The sequence below is a fragment of the Oncorhynchus clarkii genome, unplaced genomic scaffold (assembly GCF_045791955.1).
Source record: "Oncorhynchus clarkii lewisi isolate Uvic-CL-2024 unplaced genomic scaffold, UVic_Ocla_1.0 unplaced_contig_13430_pilon_pilon, whole genome shotgun sequence".
In the NCBI taxonomy this organism is placed as follows: Eukaryota; Metazoa; Chordata; class Actinopteri; order Salmoniformes; family Salmonidae; genus Oncorhynchus; species Oncorhynchus clarkii.
In genome coordinates, this window is record NW_027258146.1 from 52,501 (window position 1) to 75,527 (window position 23,027).

The 23,027-nt window shown below is 47.4% G+C and overlaps 1 protein-coding gene across 2 annotated transcripts in view; it reads left to right on the plus strand.

The window, feature by feature from the left end:
* Positions 1-23,027, plus strand: part of LOC139395854 (cullin-associated NEDD8-dissociated protein 1) — a 59,886-nt gene that overhangs the window by 26,014 nt on the left and 10,845 nt on the right. Inside the window, exons 7-15 of one of the 2 annotated variants that reach the window (XM_071143164.1) lie at positions 1,458-1,603; positions 9,999-10,150; positions 12,378-12,518; positions 15,772-15,913; positions 20,344-20,462; positions 20,625-20,722; positions 20,940-21,202; positions 21,357-21,730; positions 22,417-22,572. In XM_071143164.1, coding sequence (XP_070999265.1) covers positions 1,458-1,603; positions 9,999-10,150; positions 12,378-12,518; positions 15,772-15,913; positions 20,344-20,462; positions 20,625-20,722; positions 20,940-21,202; positions 21,357-21,730; positions 22,417-22,572 — 1,591 coding nt within the window. Of the gene's footprint in view, positions 1-1,457; positions 1,604-9,998; positions 10,151-12,377; positions 12,519-15,767; positions 15,914-20,343; positions 20,463-20,624; positions 20,723-20,939; positions 21,203-21,356; positions 21,731-22,416; positions 22,573-23,027 lie in introns of both variants that reach the window. The other variant, XM_071143163.1, reaches the window with a different exon arrangement.

The window sequence follows — 23,027 nt, forward strand, 5'->3', positions numbered from 1 at the left end:
CTCCCCAGATTACCACGAGGAGAAGAAAGGCTGAGAGATGGGAGAGAGGGAGAACTAGTGTTGGGAGATGACTGTGGTGCTGTCTGTCCTCCCCAGATTACCACGAGGAGAAGAAAGGCTGAGAGATGGTAGAGAGGGAGAACTAGTGTTGGGAGATGACTGTGGTGCTGTCTGTCCTCCCCAGATTACCACGAGGAGAAGAAAGGCTGAGAGATGGTAGAGAGGGAGAACTAGTGTTGGGAGATGACTGTGGTGCTGTCTGTCCTCCCCAGATTACCACGAGGAGAAGAAAGGCTGAGAGATGGTAGAGAGGGAGAACTAGTGTTGGGAGATGACTGTGGTGCTGTCTGTCCTCCCCAGATTACCACAAGGAGAAGAGAGGCTGAGAGATGGTAGAGAGGGAGAACTAGTGTTGGGAGATGACTGTGGTGCTGTCTGTCCTCCCAGATTACCACGAGGAGAAGAAAGGCTGAGAGATGGTAGAGAGGGAGAACTAGTGTTGGGAGATGACTGTGGTGCTGTCTGTCCTCCCCAGATTACCACGAGGAGAAGAAAGGCTGAGAGATGGTAGAGGGGGAGAACTAGTGTTGGGAGATGACTGTGCTGCTGTCTGTCCTCCCCAGATTACCACGAGGAGAAGAAAGGCTGAGAGATGGGAGAGAGGGAGAACTAGTGTTGGGAGATGACTGTGGTGCTGTCTGTCCTCCCCAGATTACCACGAGGAGAAGAAAGGCTGAGAGATGGGAGAGAGGGAGAACTAGTGTTGGGAGATGACTGTGGTGCTGTCTGTCCTCCCCAGATTACCACGAGGAGAAGAAAGGCTGAGAGATGGGAGAGAGGGAGAACTAGTGTTGGGAGATGACTGTGGTGCTGTCTGTCCTCCCCAGATTACCACGAGGAGAAGAAAGGCTGAGAGATGGGAGAGAGGGAGAACTAGTGTTGGGAGATGACTGTGGTGCTGTCTGTCCTCCCCAGATTACCACGAGGAGAAGAAAGGCTGAGAGATGGGAGAGAGGGAGAACTAGTGTTGGGAGATGACTGTGGTGCTGTCTGTCCTCCCCAGATTACCACGAGGAGAAGAAAGGCTGAGAGATGGGAGAGAGGGAGAACTAGTGTTGGGAGATGACTGTGGTGCTGTCTGTCCTCCCCAGATTACCACGAGGAGAAGAAAGGCTGAGAGATGGGAGAGAGGGAGAACTAGTGTTGGGAGATGACTGTGGTGCTGTCTGTCCTCCCCAGATTACCACGAGGAGAAGAAAGGCTGAGAGATGGTAGAGAGGGAGAACTAGTGTTGGGAGATGACTGTGGTGCTCTCTGTCCTCCCCAGATTACCACGAGGAGAAGAAAGGCTGAGAGATGGGAGTCTTTATTAGTGGAAACTAAACGCAACTCAACCATGAAGGACTTTTCAATCTCTCTCTCTCTCTCTCTCTCTCTCTCTCTCTCTCCCTCCCCAGGTGTCCAAAGGAGGTTTATCCACATGTGGGCACTGTCATTAGCATCTGTCTGAAGTATTTGACCTACGACCCCAACTATAACTACGATGACGAGGATGAAGATGAGAATGCCATGGATGCCGACGGAGCAGACGAAGACTATCAAGGTAAACCCTCTCTCACACACACCACACTCTCTCACACACACCACTCTCTCACACACACCACTCTCTCACACACACCACACACTCTGTCACACACACCACACACTCTGTCACACACACCACACACTCTGTCACACACACCACACACTCTGTCACACACACCACACACTCTGTCACACACACCACACACTCTGTCACACACACCACACTCTGTCACACACACCACACTCTGTCACACACACCACACTCTGTCACACACACCACACTCTCTCACACACACACCACACTCTCTCACACACACCACACTCTCTCACACACACCACACTCTCTCACACACACCACACTCTCTCACACACACCACACTCTCTCACACACACCACACTCTCTCACACACACCACACTCTCTCACACACACCACACTCTCTCACACACACCACACTCTCTCACACACACCACACTCTCTCACACACACCACACTCTCTCACACACACCACACTCTCTCACACACACCACACTCTCTCACACACACCACACTCTCTCACACACACCACACTCTCTCACACACACCACACTCTCTCACACACACCACACTCTCTCACACACACCACACTCTCTCACACACACCACACTCTCTCTCACACACCACACTCTCTCACACACACCACACTCTCTCACACACACCACACTCTCTCACACACACCACACTCTCTCACACACACCACACTCTCTCACACACACCACACTCTCTCACACACACCACACTCTGTCACACACACCACACACTCTGTCACACTCACCACACACTCTGTCACACACACCACACACTCTGTCACACACACCACACTCTCTGTCACACACACCACACTCTCTCACACACACACCACACTCTCTCACACACACACCACACTCTCTCACACACCACACACACACCACACACCACACACCACACACACACACTCTCTCACACACCACACACATTCTCTCACACACCACACACACTCTCTCACACACCACACACACTCTCTCACACACCACACACACTCTCTCACACACCACACACACTCTCTCACACACTCTCTCACACACTCTCTCACACACTTTCTCACACACTCTCTCACACACACTCAAGGTACTGTGAGAGCTCATGGTCATTCTATCTCAGGTTTATTTATTTATCCAGGTTAGTCTCGTTCAGATTATCAACTAGTTTTTTGGTGGTATATCGTATTTGTAAATAGCCACAGGATAGTTTTTTCAATACAGTCAATTCTTTCTTTAAAAAAATGTGTTTTGATTATCTGTAGCTGCTAGTTAACACCTACAGTCAACTTGTTCAGGGCGTTAGGAGATCAAGCAGATGTCCTTCTTCATTTCACCTGACACACTGTTTTCCATTCGTTCCCCAGAACAGTTAAACCAGTCCGGTGTTTTTGTAAAAAAAAAAAGGCACAACAGGAGAAAGAGGGAGCCCGTTGAGTCCGTAGAGTTCTGTGTTTTGAGTCTCCGAGTCTCTGTTGTGCAGCACGTCAGGTGATGAAGTTACACTTGGGATGGAATTCACTACTAAATGGAATTCACTACTAAATGGAATTCACTACTAAATGGAATTCACTACTAGACGGAATTCACTACTAGATGGAATTCACTACTAGATGGAATTCACTACTAGATGGAATTCACTACTAGATGGAATTCACTACTAGATGGAATTCACTACTAGATGGAGTTCACTACTAGATGGAATTCACTACTAGATGGAGTTCACTACTAGATGGAGTTCACTACTAGATGGAATTCACTACTAGATGGAATTCACTACTAGATGGAATTCACTACTAGATGTTTACCATCAGATATCTTCTAATGTCTTTCTGCCAGAAGTCACAGAGCTCTAGAGGTTTCTGTTACTTTACATCCGGTAGCTACTAGCTATGCTTGTAACTTTACATCCGGTAGCTACTAGCTATGCTTGTATAACTTTACATCTGTTAGCTACAAGCTATGCTTGCTACATTGGGTAGCTAGCTACTAGCTATGCTTGCTACATTGGGTAGCTACTAGCTATGCTTGTGTAACTTTACATTGGGTAGCTACTAGCTATGCTTGTGTTACTTTACATCGGGTAGCTACTAGCTATGCTTGTGTTACTTTACATCCGGTAGCTACTAGCTATGCTTGTGTTACTTTACATCCGGTAGCTACTAGCTATGCTTGTGTTACTTTACATCCGGTAGCTACTAGCTATGCTTGTGTTACTTTACATCGGGTAGCTACTAGCTATGCTTGTATAACTTTACATCGGGTAGCTACTAGCTATGCTTGTATAACTTTACATCCGGTAGCTACTAGCTATGCTTGTGTTACTTTACATCCGGTAGCTACTAGCTATGCTTGTGTAACTTTACATCCGGTAGCTACTAGCTATGCTTGTGTTACTTTACATCCGGTAGCTACTAGCTATGCTTGTGTTACTTTACATCCGGTAGCTACTAGCTATGCTTGTTACTTTACATCCGGTAGCTACTAGCTATGCTTGTGTAACTTTACATCCGGTAGCTACTAGCTATGCTTGTGTAACTTTACATTGGGTAGCTACTAGCTATGCTTGTATAACTTTTATGAGCTGGGTTTGCCCGTCTTCGCAATTTAGTTTATGCTCGTTTGCGCTCCTTAGCATTTAGCGATGTGATTTCGCTATTACTTGTCCTAATTCTGTTAGCATTCTGGTAGCAGAGACCCAATGGGCGTTTCTTTTTAGCGCCCCCTTGTGTGCTATGCTGGTAATAGTGTAAATCCCGGGATGGCAGATGAACGATATGACTGTATGGAAATCTGTATACCGCCCAAGCCTGCTATCAGCCTGCTCTCAGCCTGCTCTCAGCCTGCTCTCACCCAAGCCTGCTCTCACCCAAGCCTGCTCTCACCCAAGCCTGCTCTCACCCAAGCCTGCTCTCACCCAAGCCTGCTCTCACCCAAGCCTGCTCTCACCCAAGCCTGCTCTCACCCAAGCCTGCTCTCAGCCTACTATCAGCCTACTATCAGCCTGCTATCAGCCTACTATCAGCCTACTATCAGCCTGCTATCAGCCTACTATCAGCCTACTATCAGCCTACTCTCAGCCTGCTCTCAGCCTACTATCAGCCTGCTCTCAGCCTGCTCTCAGCCTGCTCTCAGCCTGCTCTCAGCCTACTATCAGCCTGCTCTCAGCCTGCTATCAGCCTACTCTCAGCCTACTCTCAGCCTGCTCTCAGCCTGCTCTCAGCCTGCTCTCAGCCTACTCTCAGCCTGCTCTCAGCCTACTCTCAGCCTGCTCTCAGCCTGCTCTCAGCCTACTCTCAGCCTGCTCTCAGCCTGCTCTCAGCCTGCTCTCAGCCTGCTCTCAGCCTACTCTCAGCCTGCTCTCAGCCTGCTCTCAGCCTGCTCTCAGCCTGCTCTCAGCCTGCTCTCAGCCTGCTCTCAGCCTGCTCTCAGCCTGCTCTCAGCCTGCTCTCAGCCTACTCTCAGCCTGCTCTCAGCCTGCTCTCAGCCTACTCTCAGCCTGCTCTCAGCCTACTATCAAGGCTTTACACCTTTATTTACATCCCCCTCAGGGACAATCAAGAAAGGTATTGCCACCTCTCTAATAATAACCTCCTCCACTTGTTAAGAAGAGGAATATAGGACTCTTCATCACTTCAGGAGATGCGTGTGTCTCCTCTATATATATATATATATATATATATATATATATATATATATATATATATATATATATATATATATATATATATATATATATATATGTATATGTATATGTATATGTATATATATATGTATATATATATATGTATATATATATATATGTATATATATATATGTGTATATATATGTATGTGTGTGTTTATTTATATTTATAGCTAGACTCTTCACCACTTCAGAAGAGACCTATAGGACTCTTCATCACTTCAGGAGAGACCTATAGGACTCTTCACCACTTCAGGAGAGACCTATAGGACTCGTCTCTTCAGCGATCTGCCTCCGTGTGAGAGAAGTTAGAACTAGTTCTATCTATTAAATGTGTCTTCCATTTTCAGGAGTCTTACTGTGTGCAGAATAACCCCCAGTTGTAAGTCCCCACTGCACTGACACGGTTAGTGTGTCGTTTGTTGCTTTGACTGTAAGAGCTCAGCCAGAAAGACAATCTGTTGCTTGGCCACGCATGAGCACTGTGAAATAAACATAGAATAATGGACTAAATATTGAAGGCAGCCAGCCAGCCAGCCTCCCTCTCTCCCTCCCTCCCTCTGTCTCCTCTCTGTCTCTCTCCCTCCCTCTGTCTCCTCTCTGTCTCTCTCCCTCCCTCTGTCTCCTCTCTGTCTCTCTCCCTCCCTCTGTCTCCTCTCTGTCTCTCTCCCTCCCTCTGTCTCCTCTCTGTCTCTCTCCCTCCCTCTGTCTCCTCTCTGTCTCTCTCCCTCCCTCTGTCTCCTCTCTGTCTCTCTCCCTCCCTCTGTCTCCCCTCTGTCTCTCTCCCTCCCTCTGTCTCCCCTCTGTCTCTCTCCCTCCCTCTGTCTCCCCTCTGTCTCTCTCCCTCCCTCTCTCCCTCCCTCTGTCTCTCTCCTTGCCTTGTTATGAGACTGAATGTTATTATCTACAGTCTGAATGGAGGACTGCTATTGGAGCAGGTAATGCTAGCTGCTTTCAGCAGGCCTCCTGTCATTACATCTACTATAGCTGATAGAGATGGCTCTCTGTCCTTGTCATCACTAGCAGTGTGTGAGGACTGAGGACCAGACAGGCTTTTGTGATGTCACCTTGTTGAAGCTTTCGCCTGAGTCTTCTCCTGTAACACTGTTCCTCCCAGGCGGGTGCATCTTATACTGTGTTGCTGAGTCTCTCCCCTTCCTCCTCTCTGTCCCCTTCCTCCTCTCTGTCCCCTTCCTCCTCTCTGTCCCCTTCCTCCTCTCTGTCCCCTTCCTCCTCTCTGTCCCCTTCCTCCTCTCTGTCCCCTTCCTCCTCTCTGTCCCCTTCCTCCTCTCTGTCCCCTTCCTCCTCTCTGTCCCCTTCCTCCTCTCTGTCCCCTTCCTCCTCTCTGTCCCCTTCCTCCTCTCTGTCCCCTTCCTCCTCTCTTCCCTGACTCACACACTCTCTGGTTGTCGTGTCTCTCCACCAACCATAGTGTATGCTCCCAGAATGCTGAAGTATTTCATTTATAAAGTGGCTCTTGACAACAAGTGTTTTTTGGAGCCCGGAGTGTTGCTCGTATCTTCTACAGCACTAAGCTTTAGCACAGTTTGCCAGTCATCCATAAATCATATTCCTACTTATTCCTATTGGCTGCTTCCTTTAATAATGAATGGTGCTGACTGGCTGTGTGTAGCTAGCTTGTAAACAGGCCCAGGGCAGCACAGTGTTGGGACTAGTCTCATCAGACCCAGGGCAGCACAGTGTTGGGACTAGCCTCCTAGTCTCATCAGGCCCAGGGCAGCACAGTGTTGGGACTAGCCTCCTAGTCTCATCAGGCCCAGGGCAGCACAGTGTTGGGACTAGCTTCCTAGTCTCATCAGGCCCAGGGCAGCACAGTGTTGGGACTAGCCTCCTAGTCTCATCAGGCCCAGGGCAGCACAGTGTTGGGACTAGCCTCCTAGTCTCATCAGGCCCAGGGCAGCACAGTGTTGGGACTAGCCTCCTAGTCTCATCAGGCCCAGGGCAGCACAGTGTTGGGACTAGCCTCATCAGGTCCAGGGCGGTACAGTGTTGGGACTAGCCTCATCAGGTCCAGGGCAGTACAGTGTTGGGACTAGCCTCATCAGGTCCAGGGCAGTACAGTGTTGGGACTAGCCTCATCAGGCGGCCCAGGGCAGCACAGTGTTGGGACTAGCCTCATCAGGCGGCCCAGGGCAGCACAGTGTTGGGACTAGCCTCATCAGGCCCAGGGCAGCACAGTGTTGGGACTAGCCTCATCAGGCCCAGGGCAGCACAGTGTTGGGACTAGCCTCTTCAGGCCCAGGGCAGCACAGTGTTGGGACTAGCCTCATCAGGCCCAGGGCAGCACAGTGTTGGGACTAGCCTCATCAGGCCCAGGGTAGCACAGTGTTGGGACTAGCCTCATCAGGCCCAGGGCAGCACAGTGTTGGGACTGGTCTCATCAGGCCCAGGGCAGCACAGTGTTGGGACTAACCTCGTGGTCTCATCAGGCCCAGGGCAGCACAGTGTTGGGACTAGCCTCGTGGTCTCATCAGGCCCAGGGCAGCACAGTGTTGGGACTAGCCTCATCAGGCCCAGGGCAGCACAGTGTTGGGACTAGTCTCCTGGTCTCATCAGGCCCAGGGCAGCACAGTGTTGGGACTAGCCTCATTAGGCCCAGGGCAGCACAGTGTTGGGACTAGCCTCATCAGGCCCAGGGCAGCACAGTGTTGGGACTAGTCTCCTGGTCTCATCAGGCCCAGGGCAGCACAGTGTTGGGACTAGCCTCATCAGGCCCAGGGCAGCACAGTGTTGGGACTAGCCTCGTGGTCTCATCAGGCCCAGGGCAGCACAGTGTTGGGACTAGCCTCATCAGGCCCAGGGCAGCACAGTGTTGGGACTAGCCTCATCAGGCCCAGGGCAGCACAGTGTTGGGACTAGCCTCATCAGGCCCAGGGCAGCACAGTGTTGGGACTAGCCTCATCAGGCCCAGGGCAGCACAGTGTTGGGACTAGTCACATCAGGCCCAGGGCAGCACAGTGTTGCTACTAGTCTCATCAGGCCCAGAGCAGCTCAGTGTTGGGACTAGTCTCATCAGGCCCAGGGCAGCTCAGTGTTGGGACTAGCCTCATCTGGCCCAGGGTAGCACAGTGTTGGGACTAGCCTCATCAGGCCCAGGGCAGCACAGTGTTGGGACTGGTCTCATCAGGCCCAGGGCAGCACAGTGTTGGGACTAACCTCGTGGTCTCATCAGGCCCAGGGCAGCACAGTGTTGGGACTAGCCTCGTGGTCTCATCAGGCCCAGGGCAGCACAGTGTTGGGACTAGCCTCGTCAGGCCCAGGGCAGCACAGTGTTGGGACTAGCCTCATCAGGCCCAGGGCAGCACAGTGTTGGGACTAGCCTCATCAGGCCCAGGGCAGCACAGTGTTGGGACTAGCCTCATCAGGCCCAGGGCAGCACAGTGTTGGGACTAGCCTCATCAGGCCCAGGGCAGCACAGTGTTGGGACTAGCCTCATCAGGCCCAGGGCAGCACAGTGTTGGGACTAGCCTCATCAGGCCCAGGGCAGCACAGGTGGTAGTCAGGTGTGGTAGTCAGGTGGTCGCTCTAGACTAGTAGATGTGCTGTGTGTAATCTGTGTTTGAGATGTGGTAGTCAGGTGGTAGTCAGGTGGTCGCCAGGTGGTAGTCAGGTGGTCGCTCTAGACTAGTAGCTGTGCTGTGTGTAACCTGTGTTTTGAGATGTGGTCGTCAGGTGGTCGTCAGGTGGTCTCTCTAGACTAGTAGCTGTGCTGTGTGTAACCTGTGTTTGAGATGTGGTAGTCAGGTGGTCTCTCTAGACTAGTAGCTGTGCTGTGTGTAACCTGTGTTTGCGATGTGGTAGTTAGGTGGTAGTCAGGTGGTCTCTCTAGACTAGTAGCTGTGCTGTGTGTAACCTGTGTTTGAGATGTGGTAGTCAGGTGGTCTCTCTAGACTAGTAGATGTGCTGTGTGTAACCTGTGTTTGAGATGTGGTAGTCAGGTGGTCTCTCTAGACTAGTAGCTGTGTTGTGTGTAACCTGTGTTTGAGATGTGGTAGTCAGGTGGTAGTCAGGTGGTCTCTCTAGACTAGTAGCTGTGCTGTGTGTAACCTGTGTTTGAGATGTGGTAGTCAGGTGGTCTCTCTAGACTAGTAGCTGTGCTGTGTGTAACCTGTGTTTGAGATGTGGTAGTCAGGTGGTCTCTCTAGACTAGTAGCTGTGCTGTGTGTAACTTGTGTTTGAGATGTGGTAGTCGGGTGGTAGTCAGGTGGTCTCTCTAGACTAGTAGCTGTGCTGTGTGTAACCTGTGTTTGAGATGTGGTAGTCAGGTGGTAGTCAGGTGGTCTCTCTAGACTAGTAGCTGTGCTGTGTGTAACCTGTGTTTGAGATGTGGTAGTCAGGTGGTCTCTCTAGACTAGTAGCTGTGCTGTGTGTAACCTGTGTTTGAGATGTGGTAGTCAGGTGGTCTCTCTAGACTAGTAGCTGTGCTGTGTGTAACTTGTGTTTGAGATGTGGTAGTCGGGTGGTAGTCAGGTGGTCTCTCTAGACTAGTAGCTGTGCTGTGTGTAACCTGTGTTTAAGATGTTGGTGTTTTCTACCAGCTAATGTAACTATTGTCATCCGTTCTAATACCTAACACAGTCTAGCAGCAGTTATTATCTAACCTCACATTCCCACTGCCCTTTGACCTCTGACCTTCTTTTTTTTTTTTTTACAGGAAGTGATGACGAGTACAGCGACGACGACGACATGAGCTGGAAGGTTCGCCGTGCGGCCGCCAAGTGTCTGGACGCCGTGGTCAGCACACGCCACGAGATGCTGCCTGAGTTCTACCGGACCGTGTCTCCCGCGCTCATCGCCCGCTTCAAGGCACGCACACACACACACACACACACACACACTACCTCTGTGCTCCTCTAGGGCTACATCTTCCAGGGAGTTTTACCTAGCCGTTGGGCATCTGTTGTTTGTTTGCTCTCTGAGTCGAGGCCGCGTTACTACAAAGAGTAAAAGCACTTTGATATCAACAGTTGTCACAAAAAGGGATTTTATCAATACAATTTGATTGGCTGATGTATTGATTGGTGGATTGTAGGAGCGGGAGGAGAACGTGAAGGCTGATGTATTGACTGATGTATTGATTGGTGGATTGTAAGAGCGGGAGGAGAACGTGAAGGCTGATGTATTGGCTGATGGATTGTAGGAGCGGGAGGAGAACGTGAAGGCTGATGTATTGATTGTAGGAGCGGGAGGAGAACGTGAAGGCTGCTGTATTGATTGATGGATTGTAGGAGCGGGAGGAGAACGTGAAGGCTGATGTATTGACTGATGTATTGATTGTAGGAGCGGGAGGAGAACGTGAAGGCTGATGTATTGATTGATGGATTGTAGGAGCGGGAGGAGAACGTGAAGGCTGATGTATTGATTGGTGGATTGTAGGAGCGGGAGGAGAATGTGAAGGCTGATGTATTGATTGGTGGATTGTAGGAGCGGGAGGAGAACGTGAAGGCTGATGTATTGATTGATGGATTGTAGGAGCGGGAGGAGAATGTGAAAGCTGATGTATTGATTGTAGGAGCGGGAGGAGAACGTGAAAGCTGATGTATTGATTGTAGGAGCGGGAGGAGAACGTGAAGGCTGATATATTGATTGTAGGAGCGGGAGGAGAACGTGAAGGCTGATGTGTTGATTGGTGGATTGTAGGAGCGGGAGGAGAACGTGAAGGCTGATGTATTAATTGTAGGAGCGGGAGGAGAACGTGAAGGCTGATGTATTGACTGATGTATTGATTGTAGGAGCGGGAGGAGAATGTGAAGGCTGATGTATTGGCTGATGTATTGATTGATGGATTGTAGGAGTGGGAGGAGAACGTGAAGGCTGATGTATTGGCTGATGTATTGATTGATGGATTGTAGGAGTGGGAGGAGAACGTGAAGGCTGATGTATTGGCTGATGTATTGATTGATGGATTGTAGGAGTGGGAGGAGAACGTGAAGGCTGATGTGTTGATTGGTGGATTGTAGGAGCGGGAGGAGAACGTGAAGGCTGATGTATTGATTGTAGGAGCGGTAGGAGAACATGAAGGCTGATGTATTGATTGGTGGATTGTAGGAGCGGGAGGAGAACGTGAAGGCTGATGTATTGACTGGTGGATTGTAGGAGCGGGAGGAGAACATGAAGGCTGATGTATTGATTGGTGGATTGTAGGAGCGGGAGGAGAACGTGAAGGCTGATGTATTGATTGGTGGATTGTAGGAGCGGGAGGGGAACGTAAAGGCTGTATTGGCTGATGTATTGATTTGTGGATTGTAGGAGCGGGAGGAGAATGTGAAGGCTGATGTATTGATTGGTGGATTGTAGGAGCGGGAGGAGAACGTGAAGGCTGATGTATTGGCTGATGTATTGATTGATGGATTGTAGGAGTGGGAGGAGAACGTGAAGGCTGATGTATTGATTGTAGGAGCGGGAGGAGAACGTGAAGGCTGCTGTATTGATTGGTGGATTGTAGGAGCGGGAGGAGAATGTGAAGGCTGATGTATTGATTGGTGGATTGTAGGAGCGGGAGGAGAATGTGAAGGCTGATGTATTGATTGTAGGAGCGGGAGGAGAACGTGAAGGCTGATGTATTGATTGGTGGATTGTAGGAGCGGGAGGAGAATGTGAAGGCTGATGTATTGATTGGTGGATTGTAGGAGCGGGAGGAGAATGTGAAGGCTGATGTATTGATTGTAGGAGCGGGAGGAGAACGTGAAGGCTGATGTATTGGCTGATGGATTGTAGGAGTGGGAGGAGAACGTGAAGGCTGATGTATTGATTGTAGGAGCGGGAGGAGAACGTGAAGGCTGATGTATTGACTGGTGGATTGTAGGAGCGGGAGGAGAACATGAAGGCTGATGTATTGATTGGTGGATTGTAAGAGCGGGAGGAGAACGTGAAGGCTGATGTATTGATTGTAGGAGCGGGAGGAGAACGTGAAGGCCGATGTATTGATTGGTGGATTGTAGGAGCGGGAGGAGAACGTGAAGGCTGATGTATGGATTGTAGGAGCGGGAGGAGAACGTGAAGGCTGATGTATTGACTGATGTATTGATTGTAGGAGCGGGAGGAGAACGTGAAGGCTGACGTGTTCCATGCCTACCTGTCGTTGCTGAAGCAGACGCGTCCTGCTCAGAGCTGGCTGTGTGACCCAGATGCCATGGAACAGGGAGAGACTCCGCTCACCATGCTGCAGAACCAGGTAAAACACAGAGAGAGAGAGAGAGCGAGAGGCTCCGCCCAGTGGTAGTGGTAGTATGTATTAGTCAGTATGTATATATCTCCTAGTGGTAGTATGTATTAGTCAGTGGTATGTCTATATCTCCTAGTGGTAGTATGTATTAGTCAGTGGTATGTCTATATCTCCTAGTGGTAGTATGTATTAGTCAGTGGTATATCAGTGGTATGTCAGTGGTATATCTATATCTCCTAGTGGTAGTATGTATTAGTCAGTGGTATATCTATATCTCCTAGTGGTAGTATGTATTAGTCAGTGGTATGTCTATATCTCCTAGTGGTAGTATGTATTAGTCAGTGGTATGTCTATATCTCCTAGTGGAAGTATGTATTCGTCAGTATGTATTAGTCAGTATGTATTAGTCAGTATGTCTATATCTCCTAGTGGTAGTATGTATTAGTCAGTATGTATTAGTCAGTGGTATATCTATATCTCCTAGTGGTAGTATGTATTAGTCAGTATGTATTAGTCAGTGGTATATCTATATCTCCTAGTGGTAGTGGTAGTATGTATTAGTCAGTGGTATATCTATATCTCCTAGTGGTAGTATGTATTAGTCAGTGGTATGTCTATATCTCCTAGTGGTAGTATGTATTAGTCAGTGGTATATCTATATCTCCTAGTGGTAGTATGTATTAGTCAGTGGTATATCTATATCTCCTAGTGGTAGTGGTAGTATGTATTAGTCAGTGGTATGTCTATATCTCCTAGTGGTAGTATGTATTAGTCATTTGTATATCTATATCTCCTAGTGGTAGTATGTATTAGTCAGTATGTATTAGTCAGTGGTATATCTATATCTCCTAGTGGTAGTATGTATTAGTCAGTGGTATGTCTATATCTCCTAGTGGTAGTATGTATTAGTCAGTGGTATATCTATATCTCCTAGTGGTAGTATGTATTAGTCAGTGGTATGTCTATATCTCCTAGTGGTAGTATGTATTAGTCAGTGGTATATCTATATCTCCTAGTGGTAGTATGTATTAGTCAGTGGTATGTCTATATCTCCTAGTGGTAGTGGTAGTATGTATTAGTCAGTATGTATTAGTCAGTGGTATATCTATATCTCCTAGTGGTAGTATGTATTAGTCAGTGGTATATCTATATCTCCTAGTGGTAGTATGTATTAGTCAGTATGTATTAGTCAGTGGTATGTCTATATCTCCTAGTGGTAGTATGTATTAGTCAGTGGTATGTCTATATCTCCTAGTGGTAGTATGTATTAGTCAGTGGTATATCTATATCTCCTAGTGGTAGTATGTATTAGTCAGTGGTATATCTATATCTCCTAGTGGTAGTGGTAGTATGTATTAGTCAGTATATCTATATCTCCTAGTGGTAGTATGTATTAGTCAGTATGTATTAGTCAGTGGTATATCTATATCTCCTAGTGGTAGTGGTAGTATGTATTAGTCAGTATGTATTATTCAGTGGTATGTCTATATCTCCTAGTGGTAGTATGTATTAGTCAGTGGTATGTCTATCTCCTAGTGGTAGTATGTATTAGTCAGTGGTATATCTATATCTCCTAGTGGTAGTATGTATTCGTCAGTATGTATTAGTCAGTGGTATGTCTATATCTCCTAGTGGTAGTATGTATTAGTCAGTGGTATATCTATATCTCCTAGTGGTAGTATGTATTAGTCAGTGGTATGTATATATCTCCTAGTGGTAGTATGTATTAGTCAGTATGTATTAGTCAGTGGTATATCTATATCTCCTAGTGGTAGTATGTATTAGTCAGTGGTATGTATATATCTCCTAGTGGTAGTATGTATTAGTCAGTATGTATTAGTCAGTGGTATATCTATATCTCCTAGTGGTAGTATGTATTAGTCAGTATGTATTAGTCAGTGGTATATCTATATCTCCTAGTGGTAGTATGTATTAGTCAGTGGTATGTATATATCTCCTAGTGGTAGTATGTACTAGTCAGTATGTATTAGTCAGTGGTATGTATGTATATATCTCCTAGTGGTAGTATGTAATAGTCAGTATGTATTAGTCAGTGGTATATCTATATCTCCTAGTGGTAGTATGTATTAGTCAGTATGTATTAGTCAGTGGAATGTGTATATCTCCTAGTGGTAGTATGTATTAGTCAGTGGTATATCTATATCTCCTAGTGGTAGTGGTAGTATGTATTAGTCAGTATGTCTATCTCCTAGTGGTAGTATGTATTAGTCAGTGGTATATCTATATCTCCTAGTGGTAGTATGTATTAGTCAGTATGTATTAGTCAGTGGTATGTCTATATCTCCTAGTGGTAGTATGTATTCGTCAGTATGTATTAGTCAGTGGTATGTCTATATCTCCTAGTGGTAGTATGTATTAGTCAGTGGTATGTCTATATCTCCTAGTGGTAGTATGTATTAGTCAGTGGTATATCTATATCTCCTAGTGGTAGTATGTATTAGTCAGTGGTATGTCTATATCTCCTAGTGGTAGTGGTAGTATGTATTAGTCAGTGGTATATCTATATCTCCTAGTGGTAGTATGTATTAGTCAGTGGTATGTCTATATCTCCTAGTGGTAGTGGTAGTATGTATTAGTCAGTATATCTATATCTCCTAGTGGTAGTATGTATTAGTCAGTGGTATATCTATATCTCCTAGTGGTAGTTGTAGTATGTATTAGTCAGTATGTATTAGTCAGTGGTATGTCTATATCTCCTAGTGGTAGTATGTATTAGTCAGTGGTATATCTATATCTCCTAGTGGTAGTATGTATTAGTCAGTATGTATTAGTCAGTGGTATATCTATATCTCCTAGTGGTAGTATGTATTAGTCAGTGGTATATCTATATCTCCTAGTGGTAGTGGTAGTATGTATTAGTCAGTATATCTATATCTCCTAGTGGTAGTATGTATTAGTCAGTGGTATGTCTATATCTCCTAGTGGTAGTATGTATTAGTCAGTGGTATATCTATATCTCCTAGTGGTAGTGGTATTATGTATTAGTCAGTATGTATTAGTCAGTGGTATATCTATATCTCCTAGTGGTAGTGTGTATTAGTCAATATGTCTATATCTCCTAGTTGTAGTATGTATTAGTCAGTATGTATTAGTCAGTATGTATTAGTCGGTATATCTAGATCTCCTAGTGGTAGTTGTATGTATTAGTCAGTGGTATGTATATATCTCCTAGCGGTAGTTGTAGTATGTATTAGTCAGTGGTATGTCTGATATTTCTCCCTCCCACCGGGTGCTGCTGCAGGTGCCAATGATCGTTAAGGCCCTGCATAAGCAGATGAAGGAGAAAAGTGTCAAGACACGACAGTGCTGCTTCAACATGCTGACGGAGCTGGTCAACGTGCTGCCTGGAGCCCTCACACAACATATCCCTGTCCTCGTACCAGGTAGGATACTACCCTAACCCTGGAGCCCTCACACAACATATCTCTGTCCTCGTACCAGGTAGGATACTACCCTAACCCTGGAGCCCTCACACAACATATCCCTGTCCTCGTACCAGGTAGGATACTACCCTAACCCTGGAGCCTCACACAACATATCCCTGTCCTCGTACCAGGTAGGATACTACCCTAACCCTGGAGCCCTCACACAACATATCCCTGTCCTCGTACCAGGTAGGATACTACCCTAACCCTACCCTAACCCTGGAGCCCTCACACAACATATCCCTGTCCTCGTACCAGGTAGGTTACTACCCTAACCCTGGAGCCCTCACACAACATATCCCTGTCCTCGTACCAGTTATGTACAATATAACTTGCACTCAGTGGCAAGTTTATTAGCTACACCACCCCGTTCATAAAAATGTTTTGCTTTTACAGACAGTGAGTCATGTGGGCGTGGCTTCCTATATAAAGCAGGCAGGCATCGAGGCATTCAGTTACTGTTCCATTAGAATGGGTAACCTACTATATAAAGCAGACAGGCATCGAGGCATTCAGTTACTGTTCCATTAGAATGGGTAACCTACTATATAAAGCAGGCAGGCATCGAGGCATTCAGTTACTGTTCCATTAGAATAGGTAACCTACTATATAAAGCAGACAGGCATCAAGGCATTCAGTTACTGTTCCATTAGAATAGGTAACCTACTATATAAAGCAGACAGGCATCAAGGCATTCAGTTACTGTTCCATTAGAATAGGTAACCTACTATATAAAGCAGACAGGCATCGAGGCATTCAGTTACTGTTCCATTAGAATAGGTAACCTACTATATAAAGCAGACAGGCATCAAGGCATTCAGTTACTGTTCCATTGGAATAGGTAACCTACTATATAAAGCAGACAGGCATCAGGGCATTCAGTTACTGTTCCATTAGAATAACCTAAGGTGTGACGGTTCTAGTATCTCAGAAATGGCCTCCTGGGCTTTTCACTCACGACAGTGTCTAGGGTTTACAGAGAACGGTGCGACAAACAAAAACATCCAGTCTGCGGCAGTCCTGTGGGTGGGAACAGCTCGTTGATGTGAGATGTCCAAGGAGGATTACAAGAATCATGCAAGCTAACAGGTGGAACACAAACAGGAAAATAACGACTCACAACTCACAACTTGTCGGTCCTTGTCACCGATTGGCTATTGCAGCAGACGACCACCCTGGGTTCCTATCAGCTAAAAACAAGAAAAAGCTGCTCCATTGGGCAGGCCGTCACCAACACTGGACAATTGAAGAGTGGAAAAACACCAATTTGAGCAATGTTTCAGTGCCCTGAAGAATTCAGGCTGTTCTGGAGGCAATGGGGGGTCTGACTCGGTACTAGATGGGTCTACTGAATGTGAATCTGAAATTTGTCCCCCAGACACCACACACACACACACACACACACACACACACACACACACACACACACACACACACACACACACACACACACACACACACACACACACACACGAGGCTGGAAGCAGCGTTGGATCAGCTACAGAGCTAAATTTGCCCTGGAGTATCTCTTGCTCAAGGGCACAATGGCGGTAGTTGGCACCCCGAGATTCTGATCTCACTCCTGCCAGACTTTTACCCCAGGCCAGCCTGGGCTCTCACCCAACATCTCTGTGCTGGTCCCAGGAACAAAGCTCCTGCCCTGGGCATGTTCTTCAGCCTCATCCATCTGGTCTGGAGGTCACTCTCTCTGGGCTGACCGACTCAGGCTGACCGACTCAGACTGTTTTTGGGTTCTTATGAAGCTATGACATTAAATGCCTTTCACGTCTTAGTGGAATGAGAGTTATTGAGTTGACAGGAAATATGCTGAAGTAGAAAGTGAATTATTTGACCTAGTCAACGCGTTACACTAGAGGAATAGATAGATTGATATCTAACAAAGTCCTGAGGCATGGTTCTAGGGCTCAGGTCCTCCGAGAGAGAGAGAAAGAAAGAAAGGAATTAGAGAGAGCATAATTAAATTCACACAGGACACCGGATAAGACAGGAGAAGTACTCCAGATATAACAAACTGACCCTAGCCCCCCCCGACACATGAACTACTGCAGCATAAATACTGGAGGCTGAGACCGGAGGGATCAGGAGACACTGTGGCCCACTCCGAGGACACCCCCGGAACAGGGCCAAACAGGAGGGATATAACCCCACCCACTTTGACAAAGCACAGCCCCCACACCACTAGAGGGATAGCTTCAACCACCAACTTACCATCCTGAGACAAGGTCGAGTATGAAATAGCCCTAGTAAGCCAGTGACTCAGCCCCTGTTATAGGGTTAGAGGCAGCGAATCCCAGTGGAGGGAGCGGAACCGGCCAGGCAGAGACAGCAAGGGTGGTTCGTTGCTCCAGAGCCTTTCTGTTCACCTTCACATTCCTGGGCCAGACAACACTCAATCATATGACCCACTGATGAGTCTTCAGTAAAGACTTAAAGGTTGAGACCGAGTTTGCGTCTCTCAGATGGGTAGGCAGACCGTTCCATAAAAATGGAGCTCTATAGGAGAAAGCCCTGCCTCCAGCTGTTTGCTTAGAAATTCTAGGGACAAATAGGAGGCCTGCGTCTTGTGACCAAATCAGAGAGAGAGGTAGGAGCAAGCCCATGTAATGCTTTGTACGTTAGCAGTAAAACCTTGAAATCAGCCCTTGCTTTGACAGGAAGCCAGTGTAGGGAGGCTAGCACTGGAGTAATATGATCAACATTTTTTGGTTCTAGTCAGGATTCTAGCAGCCGTATTTAGCTCTAACTGAAGTTTATTTAGTGCTTTATCCAGGTAGCCAGAAAGTAGAGCATTGCAGTAGTCTAACCTAGCAGTAACAAAAGCATGGATTAATTTTTCTGCATCATTTTTGGACAGAACGTTTCTGATTTTTGCACTGTTACGTAGATGGGGAAAAAAACTGTCCTTGAAACAGTCTTGATATGTTCGTCAAAAGAGAGATCAGGGTCCAGAGTAACGCCGAGGTCCTTCACAGTTTTATTTGAGACGACTGTACAACCATTAAGATTCATTGTCAGATTCAACAGAAGATCTCTTTGTTTCTTGGGACCCTAGAGGATTAGATTGGTAGTTTTGCATGTTGTTATTGTAGGTTGCAGCCATGGTGTCTTTCCCTTTAGACAAACACAGGTGATATATCACGGCTGGTTCAGAGGATTAGATAGATTGGTAGTTTTGCATGTTGTTATTGTAGGTTGCAGCCATAGTGTCTTTCCCTTTAGACAAACACAGGTGATTTATCACGGCTGGTTCAGAGGTAAATGGCATACGTCGAAAAGCAACGGAGAAGATTTAATAACTTGTTCTGTCCTTTCTAAATGACCTTTTTGGGGAGAAACCCATTTTTCTCGTTTCCCCCAATATGCTCCTCCTCCCCAATAGTACCAGTGCACTACTTCAGTACCCCACCGGTGATACAATGGGATTATTTAGGATCAATTACAACGAGAAGCTTTCTGGTTATTTTGTGTTTTCTCCTTCCCTGAATGCACCAGGGGAGTGGAGGATCTGAAAGAGGCTGGTCATCAGCCTGTTGTATTGACTCTCACTGGGAACCTTCCCCTGGTCGTATTGACTCTCTCTCCGGGAACCTTCCCCCTGGTCGTATTGACTCTCTCACCGGGAACCTTCCCCTGGCCGTATTGACTCTCTCACCGGGAACCTTCCCCTGGTCGTATTGACTCTCTCCCTGGGAACCTGGTCGTATTGACTCTCTCCCTGGGAACCTTCCCCCGGTCGTATTGACTCTCTCACCGGGGGAACCTTCCCCTGGTCATATTGACTCTCTCACCGGGGGAACCTTCCCCTGGTCGTATTGACTCTCTCACTGGGAACCTGGTCGTATTGACTCTCTCACTGGGAACCTTCCCCCGGTCGTATTGACTCTCACTGGGAACCTTCCCCTGGTCGTATTGACTCTCACTGGGAACCTTCCCCTGGTCGTATTGACTCTCACTGGGAACCTGGTCGTATTGACTCTCACTGGGAACCTGGCCGTATTGACTCTCACTGGGAACCTGGCCGTATTGACTCTCACTGGGAACCTGGCCGTATTGACTCTCTCACTGGGGGAACCTTTTTATTTTTAGTAAAGAAGCTCTGTTTTATTTTCTGTTCCCTGAAACACGGTTCAGGTTTCTGACCTCACCAGCACCTCTTCTCTCTGCTGTTTCTCTTCTTTCCTTTTTAATATTCTAATTCATTGGGCCAGTTTCCCGGACACGCGTTCCACCCAGTCCTGGACTAAAACGCACTTTCAATGGAGGAACGAGTCTAGGAATAGACTTCATCTGTGTCTGAGAAACCCTCCCTCCAATGTGCATATTGACTAAACTAACCTAATCTCCTCTCTCTCTCTCTCTCCTAACAGGAATCATCTTCTCTCTCAACGACAAGTCCAGCTCGTCCAACCTGAAGATCGATGCCCTGTCCTGTCTGTATGTGGTCCTGTGTAACCACCAGCCTCAAGTCTTCCACCCTCATGTCCAGGTGGGGTAATAGGACTGATGTTGATCACATCATGGATCATCAGCGCTCTTGAAATAGTCTCAGAACTCTCACTCACCCACAATGTTTTATTTATCTGTCAAATGTCTTTGTCAATTGTGAAGTGACACTTGAATAAACTTGTCTAACCTTTGACCTCCACAGGCCCTGGTGCCGCCCGTGGTGGCGTGTGTAGGAGACCCCTTCTATAAGATCACCTCCGAGGCCCTGCTGGTCAGCCAACAGCTGGTCAAGGTCATCAGGTAAGGTTATCTATTGTAATAATACACGTGTGTATTGATGTGTTCTCTTGTTTAGTAGAATAACTACACGGTTTACCAGAGGTAACTTCAGTTGAGTGTTGCTGTTTTTTCTTCGTTCCGTCTGTACGTTTTTTTTATTAAAAATCTGTTTTAATCTGATGCAACCTCGTGGCCCAGTATGGGACAATGAATCTTTTGTCAATGTGATACTTCTCAGACCTCTGGACCAGCCGGAGAGGGACACCTTCGATGCTTCTCCCTACATCACTGACCTCTTCACCTGCACCATCAAACGCCTCAAGGCTGCCGACATCGACCAGGAAGTGAAAGAGAGGGCCATTTCCTGTATGGGTCAGATCATCTGTAACCTAGGAGACAGCCTGGGGGACGACCTCCCTGGGACGCTGCACATCTTCCTGGAGCGACTGAAGAATGAGATTACCAGACTGACCACGGTCAAGGCCCTCACGCTCATCGCAGGTCGGGAGGGGATGATGTTGAAAAGTCCATACGGCGAATTTTCAGAATCTGTTGAGGGCTGTTTGTTTACTAATAAATCAGTTTCCCTGCTAGATAAGTGTGTGTGTGTGTGTGTGTATATACTTTTCATACTTGCTCTCCTCCCTAATCACAGGCTCCACGTTGAAGATCGACCTTCGACCTATCCTCGACGAGGCGGTGCCCATCCTGGCGTCGTTCCTGCGTAAGAACCAGCGGGCGCTGAAACTGAGCACCCTGGCCGCGCTGGACATCCTGGTGAAGAACTACAGCGACAGCGTGACTCCGGCCATGATCGACGCCGTGCTGGCCGAGCTGCCGCCGCTGATCAGCGAGAGCGACATGCACGTGTCCCAGATGGTCATCAGCTTCCTGACCACCCTGGCCCGGGTCCACCCTCTCTCCCTGGCTAAGATCGGGGGGTCGTCCATCCTCTCGGAGCTCATCTCTCTGGTCAGGTCTCCTCTGCTGCAGGGAGGGGCCCTCAGTGCCATGCTAGAGTTCTTCCAGGTACCTATGGTTACCAGTTCCAGTTTGAACAGATAAGGGAATGATATCTAAACGTCTAGGACAGCGGGTAGATGAGTTCAATTGAGGTACTGTGTTCGTAAAATAGTTTGAGAACTGCTTGTAAAATCAGCTAAAAGATGATCAGGTTCTACTTTGTCCCTAATAGATGATCAGGTAGTTAGGGCTTACCTTGTCCCTAATAGATGATCAGGTAGTTAGGGCTTACCTTGTCCCTATTAGATGATCAGGTAGTTAGGGCTTACCTTGTCCCTAATAGATGATCAGGTAGTTAGGGCTTACCTTGTCCCTAATAGATGATCAGGTAGTTAGGGCTTACCTTGTCCCTAATAGATGATCAGGTAGTTAGGGCTTACCTTGTCCCTAATAGATGATCAGGTAGTTAGGGCTTACCTTGTCCCTAATAGATCTATAGATTCTCAAACTGTCAACTTCATATCTAGAAGTGTCACTGCTCAATGTTAATTTATTAAACACCCCTCTCCGACCAAGCAGTATTGTAGCACTCAGTAAATTGTATTCTGTTCTTCGGGCTCTGGTGGGTACAGGGACATCCTCTCTGGGTTAGGGTTGTATTACTGTGTCCTCTCCCAGGCTCTGGTGGGTACCGGGACATCCTCTCTGGGTTAGGGTTGTATTAAAAGCTGTTTTACTGTGTCCTCTCCCAGGCTCTGGTGGGTACCGGGACATCCTCTCTGGGTTACATGGACCTGCTCCGTATGCTGACCGGTCCAGTCTACGCCCAGAGTGCTGCTCTAACACACAAACAGTCCTACTACTCTATCGCTAAATGTGTGGCCGCCCTGACCCGCGCCTGTCCTGATGTAGGTTCACTGTTCTGCTGACCTTCCTGTGTTATGTTTGTATTTATTTTCTCCTGGACTTTCAAACCTCCTTCCTGTGTTCTGTTCTCCTGGAGGACTTTCAGACCTCCTTCCTGTGTTCTGTTCTCCTGGAGGACTTTCAGACCTCCTTCCTGTGTTCTGTTCTCCTGGAGGACTTTCAGACCTCCTTCCTGTGTTCTGTTCTCCTGAAGGACATTCAGACCTCCTTCCTGTGTTCTGTTCTCCTGAAGGACATTCAGACCTCCTTCCTGTGTTCTGTTCTCCTGAAGGACATTCTGACCTCCTTCCTGTGTTCTGTTCTCCTGAAGGACATTCAGACCTCCTTCCTGTGTTCTGTTCCCCTGAAGGACTTTCAGACCTCCTTCGTGTGTTCTGTTCTCCTGAAGGACATTCAGACCTCCTTCCTGTGTTCTGTTCCCCTGAAGGACATTCAG